A 26,020-nucleotide genomic window follows, 5' to 3' on the forward strand; every position below is an offset into this window, starting at 1 on the left:
GGCCAAAAGCCAAGAATTTTGTTTGGTGATTTGTTTTGCTCCACATCAGGACAAAACCAAGATCTACTGAAAATTCTGTGCAAGAAGAACCAAAAGGAATCCACAAACACCCCAGCAGGGGCAGCAGGTCAGCAGTTACCCCTCCCCTTGGTCCTCTGCCTCCCACATCAGGCTGGATGCAGAGTGGCCTTGCACTCCCTGAATCCCACTCTGTCATCCAGAAATGCCATAAAACCATCAAAAAATTCCAATCAGAATGATATATTCCAGGAAAAAGCATTGTATTGTTCACTGTGGCGATTAGAACAAGAGGTGAAAAATTCCCAAACTGTTCCAAGAAACATTTTATAATTCTTTAGTTGCTCCCTCCCCAGATGCCGCTTCCTAAGGCTCTGAAATGGAATGGACACCAACCCATAAATCCACTGAAAAGGACACGTTACACTGAGGGGGCCTTTCTGATGAGGAGGGCAGGAATGGAACTGCTTGGAGTATTTGAGCATCAGGCACAAGGAGTGCCCAAAGAGCGAGCATTAGTGGAGTTAAAAGATTATTTCATCATGGAATGAGATGGGTTGGAAGAGACCTCAAAGCCCTGTCCAGGGGCAGGGACACCTTCCACTGTCCCAGGTAGCTCCAAGCTCAAATGTCCAACCCAGCCGGGGACACTGCCAGGGATCCAGGGACATTCTTTCTACCTAAGCCCAACCCATCATATTTCCAATGGGAAATTTCCAGTGGCCCAGTTTGGAACCATCTCCCAGGGGAGTGAGAGGAGATTTGCCAGAAACAGCAAGAGGGAAATGGAACCATCCACTGGTAATGGCCAAAGGCACCAGGCTGGAATAAGGCAGAGGGCCAGAGCCCTTTTCCTAAAGGTTTAATGTGAATTCAAGGTCCTCATAAAACAGAGCAAAAGACACTGAGAACATGGAATTGTGTCAAGTTTCTCATGCAAACCCTTTTTTTAAGTGCTTGCAGAGGAGACACAATTTCAGGTTCTCTCACTTCAGCAAACAATTAAAAAATACAGCAAAATACCTTTTTTTATTTACTGGTGTCAGTGTCCTTGCCCCCAGCGAAGAGGGGCTGTCACGTGTTTAAAATTCCCACAGAATCCCACGATAGCCACTGGCCAAGGCTCCCACAGGGCTCCCACAGGGCTCCCACAGCTCCACAGGGCTCCCACAGCTCCCACAGGGCTCCCACAGCTCCAAGGGCTCCCACAGCTCCACAGGGCTCCCACAGGGCTCCCATGGGGCTCCCACAGGGCTCCCACAGGGCTCCCACAGCTCCCACAGGGCTCCCAGCTCCCACAGGGCTCCCACAGCTCCCACAGGGCTCCCATGGGGCTCCCACGGCTCTCGGGCAGCAGCGGCTCCTCTGCGCTCCCTGCACTGCCAGCCCTGCACCGGACACACCAAACCAAAGCCCAGAACCGCAGGAGCGGGAGCGCGGCCCAAGGCTCTGGGTTCTCCAGAACATTCCAAGAATGGAGATCTAGGCTGTGGATCTGAAATATTTATGAAACTTTGGAAAAGGATTTTGAAGTGGTGAAAATAAGAGAGAACTGCTGCAGAGACCCATGGGGGAGGAGATTGGGAAGATGCAGTCATTGACTCCAGCTGGCAGCACACTAAGGGTGTCATCATCTTTGGAGATCCCAAGAACAAGCTCACTGCAAGTTTTAGTGTCTTTAACAAAATAATCCCTGGCCTTGCTAGGTATGGTTTCCTTCTGGCACAGATTTTCACAGTTGACACACAGCTTATCTCTGAGCTTGAACAGAAGAACAATACACAGGGATGAGAGAAGGTATGCATGGCCTTTTCCATGCTGTGAAAGCCACCAAAAAACACCCAAAAAAACCTTTTAAAAAAATCTCTCCACGTACCCATGGGAAGAAGAAAAATCCAGGTGTTGAAGCTGAACACACCAACAGCTTTTCATTTTTTGAGAGGAAAAGATGCTAGCACAGAAACCAAGATCTGGACTTGCTGACAGGGATGCCAGTATCTGAATGCTGTTGATTTTAGGAGTTCAGGGTAGTTTTGTGGCAGTAGAAGGGGACACTGACAGCACTGGAGAAGGTGGTCAGTGCTTGGGCAGGGGCTGCAGTTGGAGATAAATTATTAATTACTGACGTTAGGTAATTTTTTAAATCCACCCCCAAGGTTCAGAGCTGGGAGTGCAGAGCCCCGAGGAGGGGACAGGAGCCCCAGGGCTGCACTCTGGGTTTGACACAGTGCTGGATGTCACACAGGGTGACACAGGGCAGCCACTGTGGTACCAAGGGGACACTGGGCTCTGTCCTGCCACAGCTCCGTGGCTCAGGCACTGAAGGGTGTGGGGTTTTCCCTTCTAACTGGGAATGAAAAGCCAAGGTGCTATTCCCTGGTGAGAGCACCTGTCACAGCACCTCAGCAGCTCGACATTGGATAAAACACTTTTCCCACACAAACCTGTTCTTTAAAATGTGTTCTGTGATTGAGATTCTCTCTCTATAAATGGAACAGCACCTGGAATGTCTTTGCTTCCCTTCTCCAGTGCCAACCGCTGTGCCAAGGCTGAGCATTTTGTACAGCAGACATTGTGCCTCACAGGGAAGAGAATTGTCCCTATCAAAACAGTTTAATCCAGGTAAATAAAACTCTGGAAGGCTTCATATGGTGTTCTGATGGGTAATCCCAGCCCAGAAGGCCCACAAGGGAAGTTCCAGCTGAGGGGGAAGAAGCCTTCGGTGACTTCCCTTACAGCAACCCTGACTGGAGTGCCCGGCCTCGGGCTGCTCCCAGCAGTGTCCTGCATCTCTGAAAACCTGGCACACTTCTGGTTCCATCCAGCCTTCCTCCTGTAACTGCTGGGGATTGTCCCCACCACCAGGACAGCTGAATCCTGCTCATCAGAGCTGTTCTTCCTCGCAGGCCCCTCCCAGCAGGCTCTGATCCCAGCTCTGTCCTGGCTGGTGCAGCGCAAACCCGCCAGACACATGAATAATTCAGCTCCGGGAGGGAACTGCCTGTGCCATCGCCATAGTAATGAACGCAGCGACGCCCTTACTGCAGCAGATTATATATAAGAACTCCAAATCTCTTTAGAAGATTAGATTTTTGTGGAGGTACTAGAGGAACGCAGATTAATGAACACACTGGAAAAATAGCGTGGAAGGCTGGGGTGTTCCCTTCACTTGGAACCTCCCCCTCTGCCCAAGGCCTGACACCTCCAGGAAAAAGCAGCAACAAATGTTCTGTGACTGTCCAGACACATGGAAACGAGGTTAAATCACACGGAGCACAGATAATACTTCCCTGGCTGTCGCTGAGTTTTCCCTTCTCTGCCCCCAGGCCTGCCACACTCCAGTTCCCAAGAGGGAGCCCAGCCATTCCCGCTGGCTTTGGGCTGCACAGACCCTGGCTGTCCTCAGCAGCAATTCTACATTAGGACAGCACCGTGGTGAATGACCTCTCCCAAGCCAAGGGATGAGAACTTGCTAACAAATAACTGCAAATGATTAGATTCCTCCTTACTTTCTCGATTCACATTTGCCAAATAGCGACCCAGCTCCAACACACACACTGGCTAACCCTTCAAACAGTTCAGTCCATGCCTGGACCAGAAGTACTTCAGTAGCAGAGGGTGAAATATGTTTAAAATAAACCCTGGATGCTTTGCTGTGCAGAAGGCAGTCCTCGGAGCAGCAGCAGCGACCGTGACCTCGCCAGCACACCCAGGAGTGCCCAGGACTCCCGGCACTGACAGACTCTGTTACCCTGCCAGTGGCTTTTCTGGATAATCCTCTTTACCCAACCCAGGAGAGAAGGTATTACTGGGGTGTTCGTATGGTTTGTGGTTTTATCCTTTTGTTGGTTATCTCCTGTGTGTTCAGAGAAGGGAACGGAGCTGGGGAAGGGAATGGAGCCCCAGGAGTGGCTGAGGGAGCTGGGGAGGGGCTCAGCCTGGAGAAAAGGAGGCTCAGGGGGACCTTGTGGCTCTGCACAGCTCCTGACAGGAGGGTGGAGAGAGAGCCGTGGTGTTGTTGCTGCAGGCCCCATATCCTGCAGCAGCCCCAGCACAGCTACAGGCAGCACCCAGCACTGGGGCCGGAAAATCCCAGTCCAAAGGGAGCTCTGTGGAGTGCCCAGAGCTGCTCCCAGCCTGCAGCCAGTGCTGTTCTAGAACACAGCACAGTGCACAGGATGCTGCAGCACAAAGAGCTGGTATTTAACAGGACCATCCTCCTAATGCCCAGTAAGATGCTGACTCAGTGTGGCAGTGCTTGAGGGCACCGCCCAGCTTCCACCAGCACGGCCAGAGCCGTCACTAACCCTCAGCACAACAGGCTGTCTCTCTCCTCCAAGCCCTGGCACTGGAAAACACTGGAAAGGTGAAAACTCCAACCAAAACCCTGACCATACACTCCACACTCACACTGAACTGCCACCTCTGCCTCTGTCCCCTCTGTCTGCAGTGCCACCTGTCACCTGTCCTGTCACCCCGGCCTGTCCAGACATCCCTGCTGGCCTCACCCCAAGCACCTCCACCAGAGCCTGCCTTGCTTGGTTTGAACCCTGCTGCCAGTTCCACACGCAGGTGTCACAGCAGGCACGGGGGACAGCAGAGCTTCGGGCACTGCCACCTCAGCCCCCAGCAGGGCAGCTCCTCCCCTGGCAGGGGTCACCAGTGACCTGTCCCCTGCAGCAGCCCCAGGCCAGGCCCGACCCCCGGTGCCACTGCCACCCCCCGGGCTGCAGCTGTGTCCCAGCCAGCCCAGCACACAGCTCACACACCCCCTTTTAAAGCAAACCACAACATTCAGGTATTTGAATTCCTGTTACAAACTAAGAGAAAAACTCGTCAAATCTGCTTTTCCCAGTTTTATCTCATCACATCTAATTAGAGAGCTGGCAGGTGGTGCCAGCTCAGGCTGCTCTGCAGAGCTCCACCCCACGCTGTCTCTCAGCACCTTCCGCACACGCTTGGCTCCCACTGCTGCAGCAGCAGTGTGGAATGAGGCATTCCCCCCGGCTGGAATGGGACAGGGAGGAAGGGGCTGAGAAGGAAAAGTTACAGAGGCAGCAGAGCAGAATCTGCCAGACTTGACGTGCTGAAGGGAACCTCAGAGAAGTGTCCTACCCCAGAGAGGAAGCGTGGAGTGGCTGCTCACTGCCCAGAGCCTTGGATCGCCAGGGGAATCCCAAGCCTGTGAATAAGGGAGCTCTTTTCCAAGGATGAGAGGGCTCTGCCACTCCTGGGCCCCTTCACGTGGCGTAAGGAAGAAGAGGAGTGTCTGGAGAGGTCCAGGCACGGGGAACCCTTTGCTGCTCCCGGAGCTGACCCCACGGGCTGGGGATGCTGGACCACGGGAGGGCTGGGGGACAGGGACAGGGACAGGGCTGGCACAGGGACAAGGAGAGCCCAGCACCCCCCTGCAGCCTCAGCACCTCGGAGGGGCACGAGCCCAGGGTCTCCCAGGACACCTGATCACTGACAGGCAGTAACACAACTAAAGCAGTCCGACGTTTGACTCGAAAACATTCTATTTAATTTATACAAATAACTACTAAATAGAAAAAGTAGATTAAAACAAAATAGTTATTTTTCTGGCAGAGTTTAAATGCATATTATATAGCTTAGAAGAAATAAAATGCATTTTCCCCACAGCATCCATGACCTAATATTCTAGTTAACTCCTCCATTGCTTTCCTTTCCCAGATCAGTAAGAAGCCAGACACAAGGTCCTGTGGGAAATGGCTATATATACGTTCCATATTCCAACTTAAAATATGGTACAGACCACACACCTACAAATGTGAAGCACTTAAAATGTGACTATCGAGTTGTAACATGATAATACAGAAAACAACTCATGTTTCAGGTTATATTGTGTTACAAAAATGTCTGTGTAAGAAATCATGAAAGAGGCCACATAAAAATAAGCTTTAACTTTATGCACTTATTTTACAGTTTAAAAAACTGGCAAGTGCACTAGTAATAAATAATTTGCAAGTTTTGGATAAACAAGAAATTCCTAATGTTCAGCATTATTGTAAACATCAGTACACATGTAAAATGCAGCTAAAGTCTGACAGTTACATTTTCAGTTTACCGAATTCTTTTCCTATTACTCAGGCATAGATCAATGCAGGATACAGCCAATCATATTTTTGGCAAGTCATGTCGTTAAAATTAACAGTGACAGTGCAAGTAAGGAATGCAAAGAATTCCTAGTGCAATAAAGAAGAGAAGCACAGGCAATATTGCTGATTAAAATTTACCACTTCCATGTGTTCACCCTGGGAGTGATTAGGAGAATTAAAATAAAATATTTAAAAAAAAAAAAAAAAAAGAGAAGAAAAAAAAAAGGGGAAAAAAGAAAAACAGAATAAAAAAAAGCTGTTCAAAGCCATTGTTTAATGCCCTGATCTTGTCTTAGGATTTCTCTGTCTTCCTTCAGGCCACCAGCTCAGCCACAGCACGTCCAGTGGGTGCTCAGCGCCCGCCAGGCGCGCCCGGAGCAGTCGGACAGCGCGGGGTCCCCGCTGCCCCCAGAGCTCCTGCCCCGAGCAGCCCCTGGGAGCAGGGCCCAGCTCCTGGCAGAGCCCCCTGGGCAGCCAAGGCCTTCCTGCCGGGAGAGCACCACGAGGAGAGGGTCAGCAGTCAGCTTTCAGTTTGTCTAAGGAATTGTCAATTTTGGTCAAAGTCTTTTTGATGCGCAGGGCTGTCAGTCTGGCCGAGGGGTTCTGGTACCAGCACTCCTTCATCAGCTTGGCAAGGGACGTCAGCGTCTGGCAAAGAACAGAAACCACGCAGCACACGGTCAGTCACAAACAACCAGCCAAGGAAGCACCCACACAGAGCTTTCAGTGCCTAATGAACACTCCATTTCCAGAGTGTTCCACTATTTATCAAATACAGAGCTTTGCACAGCTCCTGAACTCCGACAATGTGATTAAACCAAGAGCACAAGTGGCCCTGGGCTGACTGGAGTGACCAGCTAGTGTCACTTTAAACAATGGATGTGGGGTTTTTTTCTAATTAAGCAAACACTATACAGAATTTCTCTTCAATGAAACAACTCCTGCAGACCCACGAAGGCAGCTGAGAAGGTACAGCAGTTCTGCCTGTGATTTCACCATACCCAGCAAGATTTAACTGGCTGGGCTCCCAGTACAGGGCACAGCTCCACGCCCAAACCTCAGAGATGGGCCCTCTGCCCTGCCCAGCCCCAGAGATTTCAAACTGACTTCCATAGCTCCAGGGGTGAGGGCAAAACAGCTGGGCAGCCTGGAGAGGCCAGACTGATACTGATGAAGAAAAACAAACTTGAGCATCAGTCTTCCAGAAAGAACAACAGCCCCTATCTTACAGGCATTCTGTTGGGTGTGCTTGTAAGCCATAGAAAGCCCTGGACTAGCTTCTCTCCCCTTCAATTCCCCCCAGAGGAAAAAGCAGCTGTAAGATTTTGCTGTATAATGCTCCTAGAAGGCCCATCTGTGACTGGCTCAGACCTGGCAGTGGTCAGTGCTCCCCCAGCTCCCCCAGCCAGGCCAGCACCTCCCAACCCCTGCAGAGGTGACGCTGCTGATGAGGCCCATCGAGGTCATCCCCCAGCAAGTGACAACTGAAAAAGCCTCCGTGACTGTGCCAGAGGAGGACCAGCACTGACCGGGTCTGAGAACCATCTGTTGGGAATGTTGGGCCTCTGCTGATCCACACAGACCACTTTCCTCATGTCTTCAAAGCTGGGGTCGTTCGGAACCAAGTCGTAGAAGGGTGGTTTGTAGTCTTCCACGATACCTGGTGAGACACAAACACACATCACTCAGGGACTGTGCAAGTGAACAGCCTTTCTGCAGGCAGAGGGAGCACATAATCCACCTGTCTTAGAGGCACAAAAATCCTTTAGAAATCAACCCTGCAGATTCATGCAACCCCTGAACAACACAACAGCACTCACTGCTCCAGAAACAGCTTTTTCTATGCAAAATGTTAATTAATTGGCTCATAGTGTAACCCACAAAGCATGAGCCATAGCCACTTTGCAGATGCTGGAGCTGGAAGGATGAGAAGTAAATCCCTTGCCAAAAGGCCACGTTTTGTAACACATGCAGCTTTCCTGCCTACCAAAATTTCCACCAGGAAATGCAAAAATGTAAGGTCTGCACTGGGGTTTCTAACAGGCTCAACACACACTTTGGTGCTTTTGTAACTCCTGAAAGTCCAATAAGCATGTCAGAATCCACAGCCCCTCAAGCTGGTGCTTCAAAGCGTTTCATTCCTTGTTATGAAAAGAGTAAAATCCCCAGTGTAACTGGCACCACACACAATCACAAAGCCAAACACCCGAGAGCCCGTGGCACTCAGGAGGAGCTCAATGCACCCTCATAAAATCACAGTTTGGTTTGGTTTGGTAGAGACCTTACAGCCCATCTCATCCCTGCCCTGCAAAGGGCAGGGACACCTTCCACTACCCCAGGATACCCCAGGATAGTGCTCTGAGCCCCGTCCAGCCTGGTCTTGAAACCAACCTGGCCATGTCCCAGGCACTGAACCCGGAGTTTGTGTGTGTGCTCCCCCAGCCACTCACAGAGCTGCCGGGCTGGAGCCCCTCTGCCTGCTCCCCAGACACACCCACAGCTCTCTGCTTCCTCCCTGGATCAGGCTCACAAACCATCTACAGGAGCACAACTTTCTCAGGAAGCCAATTCACAAACTGGTGTTCAAAGACAGGCATCTGGGTCAGCAGTGTGGGAAACGCCGGAGCTAATGAGGCCCTGTGTGTCCAGCAGGAACATCAAATGGCTGCTGCTGACAGCTGGGAACAACAGACTGAAACCTGCTGTCCCACAGCCAGACAGGAAATCCAGGAGAGTCTCTGCTGCTTCAGATACCCTGAAGCTGAAAAGAGGTGCTCAGTCTTTCCTACAGCAGCTGAATTTTTGTTTTCCTGTTCTATTGGAGATGAAGACCAAAGTCCAATAGATATTCTATGCATATTCTGCAAAAATCTGTAAACCCCTGTCTGTGATGATTAGTCAAAAAGGGAAACAGTCTTCAGGAAATTACAAGTACCTTGGAGAAGAGTAGGGTGATTTGGAGACACGGCTCCCAAGCAAGCTCCCACCAGAAGCACTGGGCAGCCTCAGAGCTTGCCCAGTGCTGTTCTGACATGGGCACAGGACAAATGATATGTGCTGCACAAAGCAGCATCACCCATCCTCCTGCTCAGAGCAATTCCCAACAGCATTCACCAACCATGGCCTGCTGGGCTGGATTCCTGCCCTCATCCTTCTCCTGCCTCAGCCCAGAACCAGCTCACTGCGAGTCCTCAGGAACACCACCCACCCGTGCCCCTGCAGGCACAGCCAGGGCTTCACAGGAGACCAGCACCCACCCCCAGCTGTGTCACAGCTCTGAACGCACTCCGGGGCCACGAGGATATTACAGATGAACTTTACACTGCAGAGAGCGTCTGGCTGCAGTTCACTATTGTCATGTGGTCTTTCCCAAGCACAGGGCACACAGTGCTGCAGAACACAGGCAGTACTGAAGACAAAGGAAGCGGGGCTGGCCTTTACTCCAGTGGTGCCTGCGGAGTGCTCTGAGCTGCTGTCCAGCCCCGAGGGAGCCCCCTGCTCTGCAGCAGCCCTCAGTGTGCCAGGGAGCCCCTCACCTCTGTCCCACAGCGTGGCACTGACCCGTGGCACGCTGCCCTCGCCACTGCCCGGACACCCAGGCCCTGCAGCAGAGCCCACACTGCGCTTCCTGCACGGCCTGCAGGTGACTTCTGCCATTCCAGCACGCCCTCTGCTCTGCTGGGGCTGCTGCCTTTCTGCTCTGAATCAGCTACAACTCACAGGTACCACAGGGGCTCCCTACCTTTACTCCCTGTCACCTCATAGACTCCCAGAATGGTTTGAGAGGGAAGGGACCTTAAAGCCCATCCCATTCCACCCGCTGCCATGGCAGGGACAGCTTCCACTGCCCCAGGCTGCTCCAAGCCCCGTCCAGCCTGGCCTGGGACACTGCCAGGGATCCAGGGGCAGCCACAGCTGCTCTGGGCACCCTGTGCCAGGGCCTTACCTCCCTCACAGCCCAGAAGAACTTCTTCCCAATCCCCCATCCATCCCTGCCCTCTGGCAGTGGGAGCCATTCCCTGTGTCCTGTCCCTCCAGCCCTTGTCCCCAGTCCCTCTGCAGCTCTCCTGGAGCCCCTTCAGGCCCTGCCAGGGCTCTGAGCCCTCCCTGGAGCCTTCCCTTCTCCAGGGGAACATTCCCAGCTCTCCCAGAGGGGCTCCAGCCCTGGGAGCATGTCCATGGCCCTCAGCTGATTTTAAGCCCAGCCTGTCCTGTGCGTGCACAAATCTCACTGCTCAACCCCACACAAAGCACAGCAGAGCTCCAGCCTCGCACAGGGAACGACAACCACACTCCAGCCTTCCTTTGAATAGGAACCACCTCTGAGCTTCTGGTGTTACTGTCATTGCTGAACAAGACCAGAGCCCTGGGAACAACCCTGACAATGCCCAAGGATCTGAGCAGTGAGTCCAGGCACCAGGCAAGCACCAAACCAAGGGAGCACATTCCAAGAGCAGGGGACACTCCAGGGAACCAGCACTGCTCTATTTGTGAGAGGCAAACACGGCTTAGGGACTGAAATCACAGTCTGAGTACTGAGAAAACGCTGGCTGGCTCCTCCTGCTGCACACAGACAACACACGAGTTCTTGTTTGTGCCAGAGGAGCTTCCTATCACATCTTCCTCCTCATACTAAACAAGAAAATACCAAGAAACACTGTGTGACCTGGAGGATCACTGAGTAAGTTTTTTTAAAAAATAAAAAAAATTAAAAACATAATAAATCAATAAAAGTGAAGAACTACCAGACTTAGTAATCATGTTAGAACAAGTCCAAGGTGTCTGTGAGCTGAAGCACTGACCCAGGCCGAGTCACTGGAAGGCTGCCCATGAGCCTGGAGAGCACAGGGAGCTGATGAGAGCCTCTGGCCCCCAAGACACCCCCACACCCCTGCCCCTGCAGGCTCACTCCCAGTGCCAAAGTCCCACTGCAAAGCAAACAGGTTATCAGAGCAACCACCTGACCCACAATGATTCCACACAGCTCAACACACAGAAGTGAGGGAAGATGTTTACTCCATCCCAACCAGTGCATGGGCATGGAATTACAGCAACAGCCAGGAGTACAGTGCAGGTGGTTCTGTGCAATAGTATCCCAGCACCTGAAGCTCCAGAGTGTCCTGGCATGACCAGTGCAGAGACAGATCTGCATCACCTTAAGTTCTTCCATGGTGGCACTGAGCTCAGTCAGAATAAAATTCCCCAAGCATGCACCTATAAGCAGGTAGAGGTCTGCAGTCCCCTGCAGTCCCCTGAGCTCCACCAGCTGGTGAAGCTGCCAGCACCATCCACCCTTGCTCATTCAAGAGCAAAGCCTATTGCTGCAGCAATAGCTGTGTCCAGGACCAGAACTGTACCTGTGCACAGGCCAGTGCTGCACTCCAACTCGGTAAAGCAAAAGCAGTCCTGAATTCTGATACCTTCTGCACTTCCTGTATATTTTCTTTCTGTCCTTTAGGGTTTGTCATGAGGAACAGACACCTACAAATGTTCACTATGGTTTAACGACACAAGGAAGAACTTTGTGATCTAAAGTTTTAACTTAGCTATTTGGTATGAATTAGGTCTCACCAGGACTTAGAGTGAGCAGGGGACTCTCTTCTCTCCCTTAACAGAAACACACCAAGAGCTTCCTCAGCGTTTCAGGAACCGAACCGCCGTGGAGGCCCAGCGTGCCCCTGTGCACACTGTGGCAGTGCTCTGCCATGAGTTAGCACCTCCTCCCCTGTCCTGGGGCCACGGCAGGCAGTGCCCAGCTCTCACCGTTGCTGACCATGCGCCGGGCCACCTCCCAGAGGACCAGCCCGAAGGCCCAGATGTCCACGCGCTTGTAGGAGTCGAAGCAGTCGGCCTGGATGGTCTCGTCCAGCACCTCCGGGGCCATGTAGCGCTTGGTGCCCACGCGGGGGTTGTTCCCCACGTCCAGCTGGTTTGTGCTTTGGGAATGCATGACTGCAAGGCCTGAAGGACACAAAAAAAGTCACTGTTAGGTCCCCTTCAGCTGTAGCAGCACACAGTTAAAGCCCCCAGGAGCAGTGACCCCATGGGATGGTTTCTGAAAGAGGAGCCAAGGGCTCAACTGTCCAAAGACCAACGGGGTCAGCTCCAAACCCGCCAGCAAAACCAGTCCCTGAGGCCACAGACAGGCCCATCAAGGGATTATCATCAAGCATTTTATTGCACTCTTGCAAAACATTGTCATCAAGTGTTTTGCAGCCACTGGATGTCCCCAGCACTCCGGGCATGGATACACAGAGGGCAAACAGCTGCTGCCTAGAAGAAAACAATTTACACGGCATTCAAATTTATTTATAGACCTTTTGGGTAGGTGGATACACCCAAACTGTGGGGAAGGGAGGAGAAAAACACTGCACGAAGGATACACACAAGTTAAAAAAATAAAGCTGGAAAACAAAAAACACCATATTTGCAGCAGCTCAAAAAATAAACATCCTCAAGCAGATCTAAAATGAGTCAGACAAAACCACTCTACCTGGTTTCTACTAATTACTAAACATTTAAGCAGAGAACATTATGTGAAGGACTAAATTACTGTAAATTTGGAAACACACAGAGCACTCATTTGGCCACGGTAAACAGAGAGCACTGCAAATTGAGCAGCAGTGGGTGCACGGCAGAGCCAAGCAACACAGCGGGCAGCACAACTCTCCCCAATTTCCTCAACAAATCTAAGAATGACGTATGCTATTTGCATTTAACAGGAGTTTATTTTAGGTGAACCTTAAAAGGCTTTTTACCTCAGTCCCACAAAAACTAATCTATCACCAGATCATTCATTTGCTTCCCTTTCCAAAGAACAGTCCGTTCTTTAACGTAACAAAAATTTGGAAAATACTTTTCTACAATTCAAATGCACTTCAAGGTATTTCAAGCTGATAAGAATATGCTTATGGCATCTCTAGAAAGATCACAGAATACTTTGGATTGGAAGGGATCCTAAAGTTCATCCAGTGCCACCCCTGCCATGGCAGGGACACGTTCCACTGTCCCAGGTGCTCCAAGCCCAGTGTCCAGCCTGGCCTTGGGCACTGCCAGGGATCCAGGGGCAGCCACAGCTGTGCCAGGGCATCCCCAGCCCCACTGTAAAACACTTCCTATTTCTAATGTAAATCGACCCTCTTTCAGTTTTGGCCTATCACAACAAGCTCTGCTAAAATGTTTGTCCCCCTGTCTTAGGGACACCCTGTGTACCATCTCATGACCCAGGACTGATGACACGTCTGCTCCCAGATCCAAGTACTTTTATCAAATATTGACACACACATGTATGTACTATTTTAAATTCATATTAGATTCTATTATACAGTGTGTATGGTTTACAATTTTTCTTTTAAAAAAGCTTGCAATAGCAAACAAAGGTTAGAAACCACATTTCCTGGCCAACTCAGAAAACGTCAAGACTTTGGAGAACACTTTGATAAAAGCTGTAAAATTTCACCCAAACTGAGCAAAACAGATTCCAGAGGTCGACAGGTCAAGGTTTACAGCCAAGGGAGGCAAGTCAGCACCCCACACACCACAGAGCAAGGAGCTGGGGCAGTGGGGTCAGGGGACACAGGGCTGTAACCTGGTTCCCATCACAGAGGCACCCCGGCTCTTTGGGAGTGGGGAAGCAGATCCTGCTCCACTCCAGGGCCTCTTTCCCCCAGGAGCTCTCAAGGAACTGAGGGGCACTGAGTGCATGGCAGAGCAGCTCCTGCTTTAAGATACCAGTTCCTAAAAAGGAACACAGCGGTTTGGCAAGATCCTTTCTGCACACTGCAGGATGTTTTGCATGCTGCCAGCTGTGACTGAGAGCTGCTCAGCTCAGAGCCAGCACTGGCACGGGCACGGCTTTGGGAGCACAAAGGCAGAGCTTTCCCCAGCTGACAGACAGGCAGGAATGACATCCACTCCTGGACTTTGTCACACAGCATATCTGAGCCAGCACTGCTGCTGCTGCAGCTGCTGGTGCTGGGCCAGAGCAGCTCCCAGCTCTGCACCCCGAGAGGAGCAGAGCAGAGGGTGGAAACAAGACACAGCCTCACAGAAGAACGGGCATCAATGCCAGAAGCAACAAATTCTTTGGTCAGTTCCCTTGCAGAGGAGGAACATAGGAAAAACGTGACAAACACATGTCTGAGGAGTGCACATTTTAAAAAATAGCTATTTAGCCACCATAAAAACTAATCAGGAAGAGTTGACTGCTGTGCTCTCTTGGAAAAATCTCTCGAACATCTGAAACCTCTCCACAAATAGAGTAATAGATTTCACTGAACCAGTGTCATGTCAGTCAATGCCAGGATGTGCTGCACCTCTCAGAGTGAACTACAAATTTATTTAAAAGCCAGTCTCTGACGCTTTGTATTTTCAATTTACTGCTCCATTTGTTACTATTCCCACAGCAAATTTCCAGAGACTCAAGTATGTGGCTTTCATGTTTTCCTTGTCTCTATCTCAAATCCCTCAGGCACAAGTGACAGAAACTATGCAGTAGAATTATTATTTTAAAAATTCCAATCTCCTGATACACTTTTTTCCTAGGCAATGGTGCCCCAATACTGTTCTACCACTCTTTTCTCCCTTATCTTCAGAGAAAAGAAAAAAAGCTACTGTCATTCATCCCTCCAAGGTGTGAACAAGCCACGCTGCTGTGACTGCTCCTCGGCACCATCGTGTTCAACTCCAAAGCAGCTGCTCCCAGTGAACCCAGCAGTGACTCACAGAACGCTGTGCACGCCTCCAGCTGGACAGAGCTACAGCGCTGGGACAGCGAGCACACGGCTCAGAGGTCTGTGGGAGGACACGCATCATTTCAGAAATGAAATCCAACCACGGCATCCTCTGGGATGCGGGAATGGATCAACAGCGGAAACGCAGCAAAACGCCCCAAAGCGGGGCCGGGCTGCGGGCGCCACCTGCCGGCCACGGCGGGCAGCGCCAGCCGGGGACACGCCAGGGGTCACCGCGGGCCCGGGGACACGCCAGGGGTCACCGCGGGCCCGGGGACACGCCAGGGGTCACCGCGGGCCCGGGGACACGCCAGGGGTCACCGCGGGCCCGGGGACAGTGCGGGGTCACCGCGGGCCCGGGGACACGCCAGGGGTCACGGACACACTGCGGGGTCACCGCGGGCCCGGGGACACGCCAGGGGTCACCGCGGGCCCGGGGACACGCCAGGGGTCACGGACACACTGCGGGGTCACCGCGGGCCCGGGGACATGCCAGGGGTCACTCCCGGCTCACGGACACCCGTGGGGTCACTCCCGGCTCACGGACACCCGTGGGGTCACTCGCCGCTCCAGGGCACGGCAGCCCCGCCCCTCCGGCCGCAGCCAGGCAGCAGTGGCTGCGTGCAGGGCTCACCCAGGTCGGCGATGCAGCACTGCCCGTTCTTCTTGACCAGGATGTTCTTGCTCTTGAGGTCGCGGTGCGAGATGGCCGGCTTGCCCTGCGTGCCGAAGATCTCGATGTGCAGGTGCGCCAGGCCGCTGGCGATGGACAGCACGATGCGCAGGCAGCTCACCGTGTCCAGCGTGGTCAGCTGCAGGTAGTCGTACAGAGAGCCCATCTCGTGGTAGTGTGTGATCAGCCACAGCTGCGTGCTGGAGTTCCTGGAAGTCATATCAGACGCAATAAAACCTAGAGGGAGAGGAAGAAGGAGAAACAAGAAAATGAACTGACAGGGCTCCTTCGAGACTCCCCGAGAAAAGCAGCCGGGTCCGTCAGAGCGGGGTGCTGATAGTGCCAGGGCCGTGGGCTTGACCCCGCACAGGCCATCCACTCAGGGGTGGGACTCCATCCTCGCAGGCCCCCTCCAGCTCTGAATATTCTGTGGTGAGGTGAATCGGTGCTGCTGGCCCCTCTTGCAACGCACAACTTGTTCAAAACTCATGAACCTCAAGAACTGTCTTCAAAAATGTCATGTCTTAAAACTAAACCCCGAATTCAGGGGAAGCTCCTTTCCTGTCACCTCTGCATATATCCACATAGTGACCTCAACAGCTTTAGCTGGGAACAACAAAAAATTTATTCCCAAATCAAAGGAACAAATCACGTTTATGTAAAGCTCACATACATTTGTCAGAAAGAACACCCACTGCCTTCTCTCCCAAAGTCAGGCTTGTGCACAATGTGACATTTCTCTAATCTGTGATATTGTTTAATATTGCATCTAAAAAAAGTCTCTAAAATAGCCAACAAATTTGACAGTTATCAAGAAAGACTAAACACAGGCAGAGCACCAAGGGAAATATGCAATGTAATTTCAGCCAAGTCACTTGCTCCCTTGGGAAGTTCAATAATTCACATTTCAGGAGGCCACCAAATTATTTTTTTAGTAACAAAGGAACTGCTTCAGGAAACGCATAAATGTCTAGCAGGGTGAGCTACAGAGCCAGGGAACGTTCTCTGACAGGAAGCAAGAATAAGGAGCTGAAGGAAAACTGATTGAAGATGGATTTTAGGTGAGGCAGTGTCAGCACTCAGAAAATGTGCTGCTGCTTTTATTTGCAGAGGTGGCACAGCAGTGACAGAAGGGCACATCTGTTAGGAATCAAAGGGCTGCTTAAACCTCAGACATGGTCCAACACAACAAAACCACTTTCCCAGTTCTCAGAACCAAGCACATGAGCTATGAGCAATGCACAAGGTTCATTTACTTCTCTATTTACAGAGAAAAAGATACATCATGCAGCTATAGCTGAAGTTTAAACACCAAAGGAGCTTACTCTCACCCTGAGCAGAACAGTTAAACAGAAGAGAATACTGGATTCATATTGCACTTTACTTAGCCACAAGGAAAAGTATTCAAATCCCTAAATCTCATTATAAACTCCTGCCCACCTTTTCTCCTCCATTTCTGCAGGGCAACTGAGATTACAAGCCAGCACAGATCCACCAGGGCTCCCCCGACAGACTGTGCAGGACCCTGCACTGAGAGCTGCTGGAGCCAGTCCCCTCCACAGGGGTCTGTGGCACCTCCACTGCTCTCAGTGCTCAGCTGCCAAGCCCTGGCTCATCTGCTGGATTAACTCCTTCCTGCTGGGACACTGCAGAGCAGCAAGTCACAGCTGCCATCACACATTCCCCCTTTGACACTCAGCCCCTCCTGGAAGTCTCTCCCTGGAAATCTCTCTTCAGCAATTTATCACAACACGAGAACCTAGAGCCTGAGCTGCCTGGTGGGCGTGCTGTGCTTCACAGGCGCCCTGTCCAGGTAACTCACCTTTAACCAGACTCACCAGGACACAGAATGTGCCTGTCCTGCTTACCTAAAATATTCTCATGCCGCAACAGCACAGTGTTGTACAGCTCAGTTTCCCTGAACCAGGACTTCTCATCCCTAGAAGAGAAGATCTTCACAGCAACATTTTCTCCTTGCCACTGACCCCTCCAAACTTCTCCGTAACGGCCCTTTCCTGGTGGGGGAAAGCACAGGAGAAGTGTCAACAAACAAACAGCCCTCAGCAGGCAGAACTGTCATGAACCAAATATCCCACCAGGACTCTGATTACCCCTGCGTGCACTTCCTACCACTGTGTCACACTGTGCTCCAGCATCCCTCATTTTCCCTGTCTGCTTTGACTGTGAGTGTGGATTCTCCTCCCTGCACAGCAGTGCAGTACAGAGGGTTTGAACTGGGGGCTGTCACCCTCCAGCCAGCAGCAGTGAAAGTGCTTTTGCAGTTGCAGTGACTTAGGCAGCACACGGCAAGGTCAGTGTGCTCAACACAAAGCTGTGAACTCTGCAGCGGGGAGGACAGGAAGGAAATGTAATGCTGGGGACAGAGCCTTTACATTCCTATTCCATCAAAAGCCCTTGCAGAAACACAAAATGATGATTTTAAAAAAACAAAAAACCAAACCCATCCATAAACAAAAAAAGGATTAAAACCATCACCAACCCCACCCAAACCAAGCCCTGTCCTGTGGAGAGCAGGACACTCTGTCTGCAAGCCAAGCCTTTTACCCCAACAGCTCCCTCACCTCTTCAGTGCCTGCACAGCATCTCAGCTCAAGGTCAATGCCTGCAGGTATCTTTGACCCAAATGCTTCCTAAACTCAAACTTAACACTGCTCAATTAATAATAAAAATATGCTGAAGAAAAATTTAATGAATCCTTAAAATTAATACTAAAGCCCTACAAAAAGCTGAACACCCAGAAGACACTGACCCACACACTCCACAAGAGTGATCTGGCGAGCCACTGTTCTTTGCACCAAGAAAGGAAGTCCAGAGCCACTTCCAGATGTGCAGGAATGGTCCAACAAATCCTGTTCAGAAGGAAAAACAGAAGTTTAGAACCTGTGAGAAACCCCATCTTTCCCTGTTTACAAGCACAAAGGATAGGTTACATTAAAACTCAGGGGCATCTGTGGCTCTGGGGATGCCCTTTGGTTACTCAGGGTCAAAGAGCATTTGTTTAGTAGGTCATTATTTGTTTAATAAGTGTAATAAATATATGACAATAGATGTTTGTGCACTGGAAGCCCACTCCTGGCCTACCAGCTATCCTTTCTCATAAGATTCCACCCTTTTTCAGCACTTCCCTCTTCCTTTACTTACCTTACGTGCTCTCAGTTCTGTTTCTGATACCTATTCAAGCTTGGTGCAGGTATTTAAAACCAAAACCAGTTTTCAAATAAACGAGGTGAGGGGATTTACCAGCATCACCTACACAAGATTTGCCATTGATACTCCAGAAAAACTTCTGTAACAATTCTTCATTAAAAACTTTATCAGTTTCTGGTATTTTTAGTGCATAGAAAGCAGACTTTGAGCTGTAAGCTTACAATAAACATGAGAGAGATCCTGATTGAATGTTAAAATCCCATTAGCCTTGTAAAATGCTAATGTCCAGCTACTTTTACAGCCAGGAGTTTTGTATTAGTTCACAGCATTAACAACTATTGCTGGACTCTTTCTTTACACAGGAAAATAGGATAAAAAAGCCTAAGTGTAACCAACTTTCTATTATTTCCACAAAACTGCATTGCTGTGCTTGAACCAGATATCCATGAAATCTCATTTCTTCTAACAGCCTCTTAATGAGTGTTCAAGAAAAAGATAATCTAGGAGTGACAGAGACTACCTTAGTTTTTAACATGAACTGAGGGCTCATTTTCCTTCATGCCTGCATCAGAGCCAAAACAAAAGAAACAAAAACAAAAAAACATTCCCAAACTTATCTACAGCAACTGTAAAAACAAGATTTGAGGAGGCCAGAGCTCCTTCCATGCCCACTAAGCAGCTTAGGGCTTTAAGCACTTGCTACACTGCAGAGACTAATCCTAAATGTAAACCTACCTAATGTCTGACAAAACCAGTGACTTAAAACACAATGGAGAAGAAAAATCTGGAATCTAGAAGAGTTGCTGTTTAGATGAACATTTAGGCACAGGAACGACCATTTAATCACATTTTGTGCATCAGCCACACCAGGAGGCAGCGCTGGCACCACTGCTCAGAGGGTCTGGCTGCTCCACCAGGCCAAGCCCTCACAGCTCTCTGAAACAGAATTTTGATTTAATCTTCACAGGTTTTGTCACCATTTCCAAGTACCGTTAACTAACTAGAAGTACAGAAGGTTTGCAAATGGCCTGAAATGATCTTGCACAGATAAGGCAGAGGAGCTGGTAAAAGCTGGAAGTCAGTGCTTAAGGGCAGATCTCCAGTTGCACACACTCCAGGGCCATGGTGGATACATCAAGAGAGGGCATTTTAAACCAGTAACATGGAACCAGCCTTGTGGGCTGATAGAGAGAGCCAAAGGCATTGCAAAAAAAGGAAAAAAAGAATATTAACAGACACAGGCCATTTTCCAACCCTGCACTGAAAGCACATTGTGGTGGGACAGCACCAAAATAGAAAATGTTTTCCAGCCTCTTAATGCTGGGGCTATTTTATCTCAGCAATGCAAGAAGAAAACTCTGCACTGCTTCAGAACAAACACTCTGTCTGCCTGAAGCTTTACTTGCTCTGCTCAATAAAGTGAGGGACAGCTGCTGGGACATTTGTGCTCTGGCCTCAGGGAAGGGGGAAGGGACAGTCACCCTGCAGAAAGGGAACACTTCCCAGCTCATTATATTTTCTAGAGACCGCATGAGCAAGAGCATATTGTGAAAACTGAGCTTTGAGTAAGCATTGCATTTCTTAGAACTCCCACTGCTCTTCCATCAACAAAATGTCACTGATATCCCAGTCATCCCAGAGTCGTGCTACCAAGATCATGGCAGTCAGTCTGAAGGTTTTAAACGTCAAAATTATCTGTATTTTCTTTCTCACCTGGCATCCCACCTTTCCCAACCCTTCAGGCTGTTGTGTATCAAACACAGTTCTCCACCTCTCCCATTACTTCAGGCCACCCAACAGTCAGGCACACTCTACCTTGATGTGCTGACATTGTTTCCAGAAACACAGCTCAGAGTGATCCTCCAGATCAAAGGACCTACACTTGCCAAACCCATCTTTTGGTTAAAATTCGTTAATACTGGTTTTGGGAGCACAGGAACTGCACCACTCCAGTCCTGAGGCCAGGTGGCACACCCTGGCAGCAAAACATGCTCTCAGCCATGTGGCACATGGAAGGAGAGGGGAGTCTGGAAGTGAGGGGAACTCACACCCTGCACACAGCTAGGTCACTTACTGCCAACGTGCTGTCCCCCACGTTCGAGGCAATGAGGCCCTCGATTGTGCCATACTCTGCATCCCTAGAATTGAGCCTCTCCATGTGGTTCTTCTGTATTCTCCGTATGATCAGCACAGCCACTGCAGAAAAAACTATCAGCACTACCACGGGAGCCAGGATAACGATGATTAGTGTTTCCATGCTGTAACCTGCAGCTTCTCCTTGGAAGGTTTGCCCTTGGAAAAGAGGGAAGAAGGGAAAAAATGTGAAAACAGAGAGGAAAAAATAAAATTGCAGATTCCCAGAGAAAGTCTTTCAACCCATTAGCACTGACACCAACCTTACCTGGGTACCCACCCAGCGTGACAGAGGCCGTGCCACAGCCAGGTGTGAGCACACCTGCATGGAGGATGCTCCCTGTGGAACCACAGCCCCCTCCTGCACAGAGCCACTCTCACAGGCAGCGCCTCCATCCTGACCCCACCACACACTGCAACCCCTGCCCCAGACACCCCACGGGCAGCAGGCGTGTGCCAGCAGCCCCAGGGGGGCACCAGGGCACCAAGGGCATCCTGTGCCCCTGAAGCCCTTCCTTCAGCCAGCACTGGAGCCATGTCTCTCCCCAGACAGCGGATCACAGCCAGCCCCCTCTCCTTTCCCCAGATGCAGCACTGCTGAATGCAGCTCTCACCTTTGGAAGAGGGCAGCTGCGCAGTGATGTTCATGTTGCACAGGTGTCCCTGGCAGCACTCCACGGCCTGGTTGGGGGACGGGGGTGTTTTGCACGTCATTTTGCGTTGCTCATAGACCTGGAAGCAGCCTTTCTGGTAAACCTTAGTCCCATCATTGATGCTCAGGGAAGAAAAGCAGCGCTGGCCCTGGCAGCGGTCCCCGTTCCCACAGGATGTGCCCTCACACACACACTCGTAGGGGACCATCTTGAGCTTCCGTTCATCATCTGCAAAAGGGAAGAGAACAGGGAAAAACATCATCCTGTTCTTAATAGCTTCAGTTAGAGGTAACCAAATCATAAGACAATAAAAACTGCTCAAGGGAAGTGATATTGTTTCCAGGTAGTGCTGAAGACCCACTAAGTAGGAGGTAACGATTCTAATGCAGCTATTTCAGCATGACAAAGATATGTCACAGCAGACACAAGAGACCTCTCTCAAGTAAGTTAAAATTTCAAACAGAGAAGACAAAGTTACTCCCAGAAAGCTTTTATTCAATGTTTTCCAAAGGCTGTTTGTGAAGTAGCAAAGTAGAGTACACATCTTTCAGGAGCTCATCTCTCAAAACATCCAAGAGACCTTCAAATGAACCACTCCTGCCGTTCCATAGCATTGGAAATACTATTCCCGTTTCTCTGAGGCAAACCTTAAACACGCTGCTGTCAGAAAAGCTTCACGTGCACACAGCTGTGTAAACTGTTAGAGAAGTCACTCTGCAAACCCAGTGCCCTCACTGGAGCAATCACGGAAGAGTTACCTGGAAACAGACCCCACAAAACACTCACCTTGCCAGCTCGGAGATGGGAACGCCATCACCATCAGCACAGGGAGAATCATAACTCCATCAACCACCTGCAGCTGCAGAAAAGAGAGACATGAGAGTTCTGACTGCTTCCGCTGCTGTCTAGAACTGCAAGCACCCCAATAGCAGCATTCAGCAATGTCTTTCATCAATTCCTTACACAAAACACAACCCAACACTGACTGGTCTCCTATTTAACTGTCTTATTTCCTAAATACCTTCCTTCACCTATAAAATCCATGCAATTACTAGAATGCCTTTTTAGATTCACAGATCTCACATGCAACTACTGTGTCGATACAGAAGCTTGCAGTAAGGAAATATGAACCCTGCCAGTACCAAGCAGGAATGTAATACAGAGGATACATTCTTTGAACCAGTTATTAAAAAGCCAAATTATTGTGAACTGAGAAGGTGGTCTGTAAATTGTATTATCTGGGCTTTGAGTGGAACAGAAAAGATCTCCACCAGAAAAGCCAGAATAACTTCCATTAACCAGCAAAATCCATTGCTGGATGGCAAGAAAAATATTGAGATCTGTTTAAGGAAGATGCTGCTCTCTGGAGAGTAATTTCCCAGTGTTAAGTTGCTTCTTCAAGGATTTTCCTTTCAATGGCCCAAGTCCATTTCCCTGCTGCTGCAGACAGGTAACTACACCTTGTGCAACAGTTCAGGCTGATTCCAGCACAGAGCAGAAGCACATGCTCCCTCTAAAATAGGAAATAAAGGAGTGAATTTGCCTTTTTATTTCCAATCTTTGCCATGATACTTGGTCTTCACAAGAAAATAGCAGGCCACTTTTTACTTTTTACTGTGAAACAAGGCTTCTGAACAGAAATTTTTCTGCAGTTTCTTAGGATTTAACCCAACAGACAGGGCTGGTGACTCGGAATGGTTCATCTCTCCTGTGCTGGTCCATTCCTACAGACACTCTCTGGCCTAGTCACATGGAACAAAATTCTAGTCACAAGCAGCAGCAAGCAGAAGGTGCAAACCAAAGTCCTCCTGGACAAGCCACTGAGCCATTACCACACTCCTTCCGTGGAGGTATTTGTCTTCATTTTTCAGATTTAATTCTAATTGAAGCAGATGAAAATTGAGAATAAATCTGATATTGCCATTTTCCTTTCAGATCTCTCCTGTTGTGACTTTTCAAATCATTAGCACTTCTTAAGTGCTCAGTGATGAAAGCAAAGCCATTACTTCTGTATTTATTTCCTGACATGGATTTGTTTTCAGTAATTGATTCGTCATCAGTTAAAATGATGATAAATTTCTGACCCAAGGATTCAGGTTTTGCCTTCACAGAAAGGCCCAGGCAGCGCTGACCACCTCAGCTCCCAGAGCAACACTCTCCCTTCCAAAGACCATTCCCCAAGGAAGCTTTTCCCTGCCACACCCCAGGGCATCTGTAACACCTGCCGATATTTAACCACCAGCAATCACACTGGAAACACGATCAAACCAAGTTAACAGCAGGAGCAGGGAGCAATCCATAGAGGAGTGTGAAGCAGAGCAGAGCTATCCCAAGGAACCATCGTGGCCTCCTGCTGCAGATGAGCTCCAAGGGGTCCCTGCTCCCCGGGCGGGCTGGTGTCGGCCAGAACAGCCTGCAGCAGCCCTGCCCTGCTCACTCTGACAGTCCAGACCACGCTGCCTCTGGCGCCTGCCCTCCTTCTCTCCACCCTGGCAGTTCCAGCACCCAAAGCCAGCCCAGGGCTGCGGGGACAGGAGAGGGGGGAGCCCCAGGGGTCCCAGCAGGGACAGGACCCCACGAGAGCCCTTCAGACAGCGGGGACATCCAGCTCGAGGAAAAGGCGCTTTAAAAAGACAAAAACTGAGTTTAACATTGCTGGGCAGGTTCAGAGGTTAAGCAGCAGCACCAGCAGCTGCCCAGGCACAGCCAGCTCTTCCACAGTAACTCAGGGCTGCAGCCTCTGGGCCCAGTTAAAACCAGCATGGGTTGTTTTGCACTGGTGGGAGCTGTCTCACTCTGCAACCCATGGGGTGACCCTGAGACCCCCACGCCACAACCTCCCCTCACCGGGGCATCCTCCCTTGGCCGTTCCAGCCCCTGTGCTGCCAAACCTGGCTGCGGGAGGGCAGCAGGGCCCTGCAGCCAGCCCGGCTCTGCCCTGCCAGCAAAGGCGGCTGAGCACACGCACCGGGAGCTGGCTTCAGTGCGGGACTGGGGGCACGGGAAACACACACCAGCCCAAACACCAGAAAACTCTGCCAGCTGCATGTGCTCATCTGGTGTCTCTTCAAGCAGTTTATTTGAGTTCCCAAAACCAAGAAACAAATATACACAAGTATATTTGTACATACAAGTCCCTGCCCTGTATCTCTCAGAGGGAGGATGAGGATGGAAATCAGAACCATGCCCCTCAAAGAGGCAAGCAAACCATATTGGACTTTAAACAGATTTTATGCATTTCACAGCACGCATGGTCCTCCCAAAGAAAAAAAGCCCAATACCTCAACTTAAACCCTGCTTCTATGAAGCTGTTCTTGCAGCCATTCACTTTCCCAAAAGCCTCAAGGAATATCTTGTCTGCCTTTGCTGAGAAGAGCTGTGCACATTAGCAGCAGCCTCTAACACACCCACCCCGTGCCCTCACCACCAAACCAGAGCCTGCCCCACGTCTGTGCAGCCCAGGACACTCTGGGGCTTTTGGCAGGGGCTCCCAGCCCTCGGCACGGCCCAGCCACACCGCCTCGACCGGGCCAGCTGCCGTGGGGGATGCAGGAGGGAAAGAGCTGGGAGGGAGCCTCCGACCTTTACAAAATACTAATTTTCCCTCAAAAATTATTTGAGAGTATGAGTTCAAAGGTGTTGTTCCCACTGCTTAAAAAAAATACTTTTCAAAGCAATTAATGCACACAGATAAGCACCGAAGTCTGGTTCTAGTGACACCAGCAAGCACACCCCTTCCAGTTACTGCTTGTTTAGAGAGAAAGAAAATATACATTTTAATGTAAGGAACAAAACATTTTTTCAGAAATCCCCACAGAAAATTGCTATGGATTTAAAGATCCATGAGATATCCAGTTACTATCTGGTGGTCTGATTTCACAAAAATTTTTTCCCAAGGGAAGGGCTGGGATTTAACCCAGATAAATAAGGAGGAATTAACAGGCAAGCAGCAAAAATACACAGAAGGTATTTTCCTTTCTAAACACAAGACCTTTGCCGTTTGACTGGAGCTGCAGGCTGCGCCCTGTGGAACCGCAGCACAGCAGCAGGAGCCACTAGAGGGCCTTGGAACATGGGCAGGGATCCCAGGGCTCGGGATGCGGGGATGCAGGGATCCCAGTGCTCCACACACACGGATGGAGGTGCCTGCACTCCCTGACACATTCCACACACAGGGATGCAGGGATCCAGCGATCCCAGTGCCCTGTGCCACACTGCACACACAGGGATCCCAGCGATCCCAGTGCCCTGTGCCACACTGCACACACAGGGATCCCAGTGATCCCAGTGCCCTGTGCCACACTGCACACACAGGAATCCCAGTGATCCCAGTGCCCTGTGCCACACTGCACACACAGGGATCCCAGCGATCCCAGTGCCCTGTGCCACACTGCACACACAGGGATCCCAGCGATCCCAGTGCCCTGTGCCACACTGCACACACAGGGATCCCAGTGATCCCAGTGCCACACTCCACACACAGGGATCCCGGGATCCCAGTGATCCCAGTGCCCTGTGCCACAC

At 50.4% G+C, this 26,020-nt stretch overlaps 1 protein-coding gene across 3 annotated transcripts in view; it reads right to left on the reverse strand.

Annotated features, from left to right (window-relative positions):
* Positions 1–5,519: 5,519 nt before the first annotated feature.
* ACVR1 (activin A receptor type 1) overlaps positions 5,520–26,020 on the reverse strand; it is a 45,266-nt gene continuing 24,765 nt past the window's right edge. For all 3 annotated transcript variants that reach the window (XM_063401080.1, XM_063401079.1, XM_063401078.1), the window contains exons 2-10: positions 22,283–22,355; positions 21,458–21,724; positions 20,785–21,002; positions 18,313–18,412; positions 17,411–17,557; positions 15,504–15,779; positions 11,901–12,098; positions 7,667–7,797; positions 5,520–6,785 (exon numbers count right to left, since the gene is read on the reverse strand). In XM_063401080.1, coding sequence (XP_063257150.1) covers positions 6,651–6,785; positions 7,667–7,797; positions 11,901–12,098; positions 15,504–15,779; positions 17,411–17,557; positions 18,313–18,412; positions 20,785–21,002; positions 21,458–21,724; positions 22,283–22,334 — 1,524 coding nt within the window. In that variant the 5' untranslated portion in view covers positions 22,335–22,355 and the 3' untranslated portion in view covers positions 5,520–6,650. The remainder of the gene's footprint in view (positions 6,786–7,666; positions 7,798–11,900; positions 12,099–15,503; positions 15,780–17,410; positions 17,558–18,312; positions 18,413–20,784; positions 21,003–21,457; positions 21,725–22,282; positions 22,356–26,020) is intronic.

The sequence above is a fragment of the Prinia subflava genome, chromosome 6 (genome assembly GCF_021018805.1).
Source record: "Prinia subflava isolate CZ2003 ecotype Zambia chromosome 6, Cam_Psub_1.2, whole genome shotgun sequence".
In the NCBI taxonomy this organism is placed as follows: domain Eukaryota; kingdom Metazoa; phylum Chordata; class Aves; order Passeriformes; family Cisticolidae; genus Prinia; species Prinia subflava.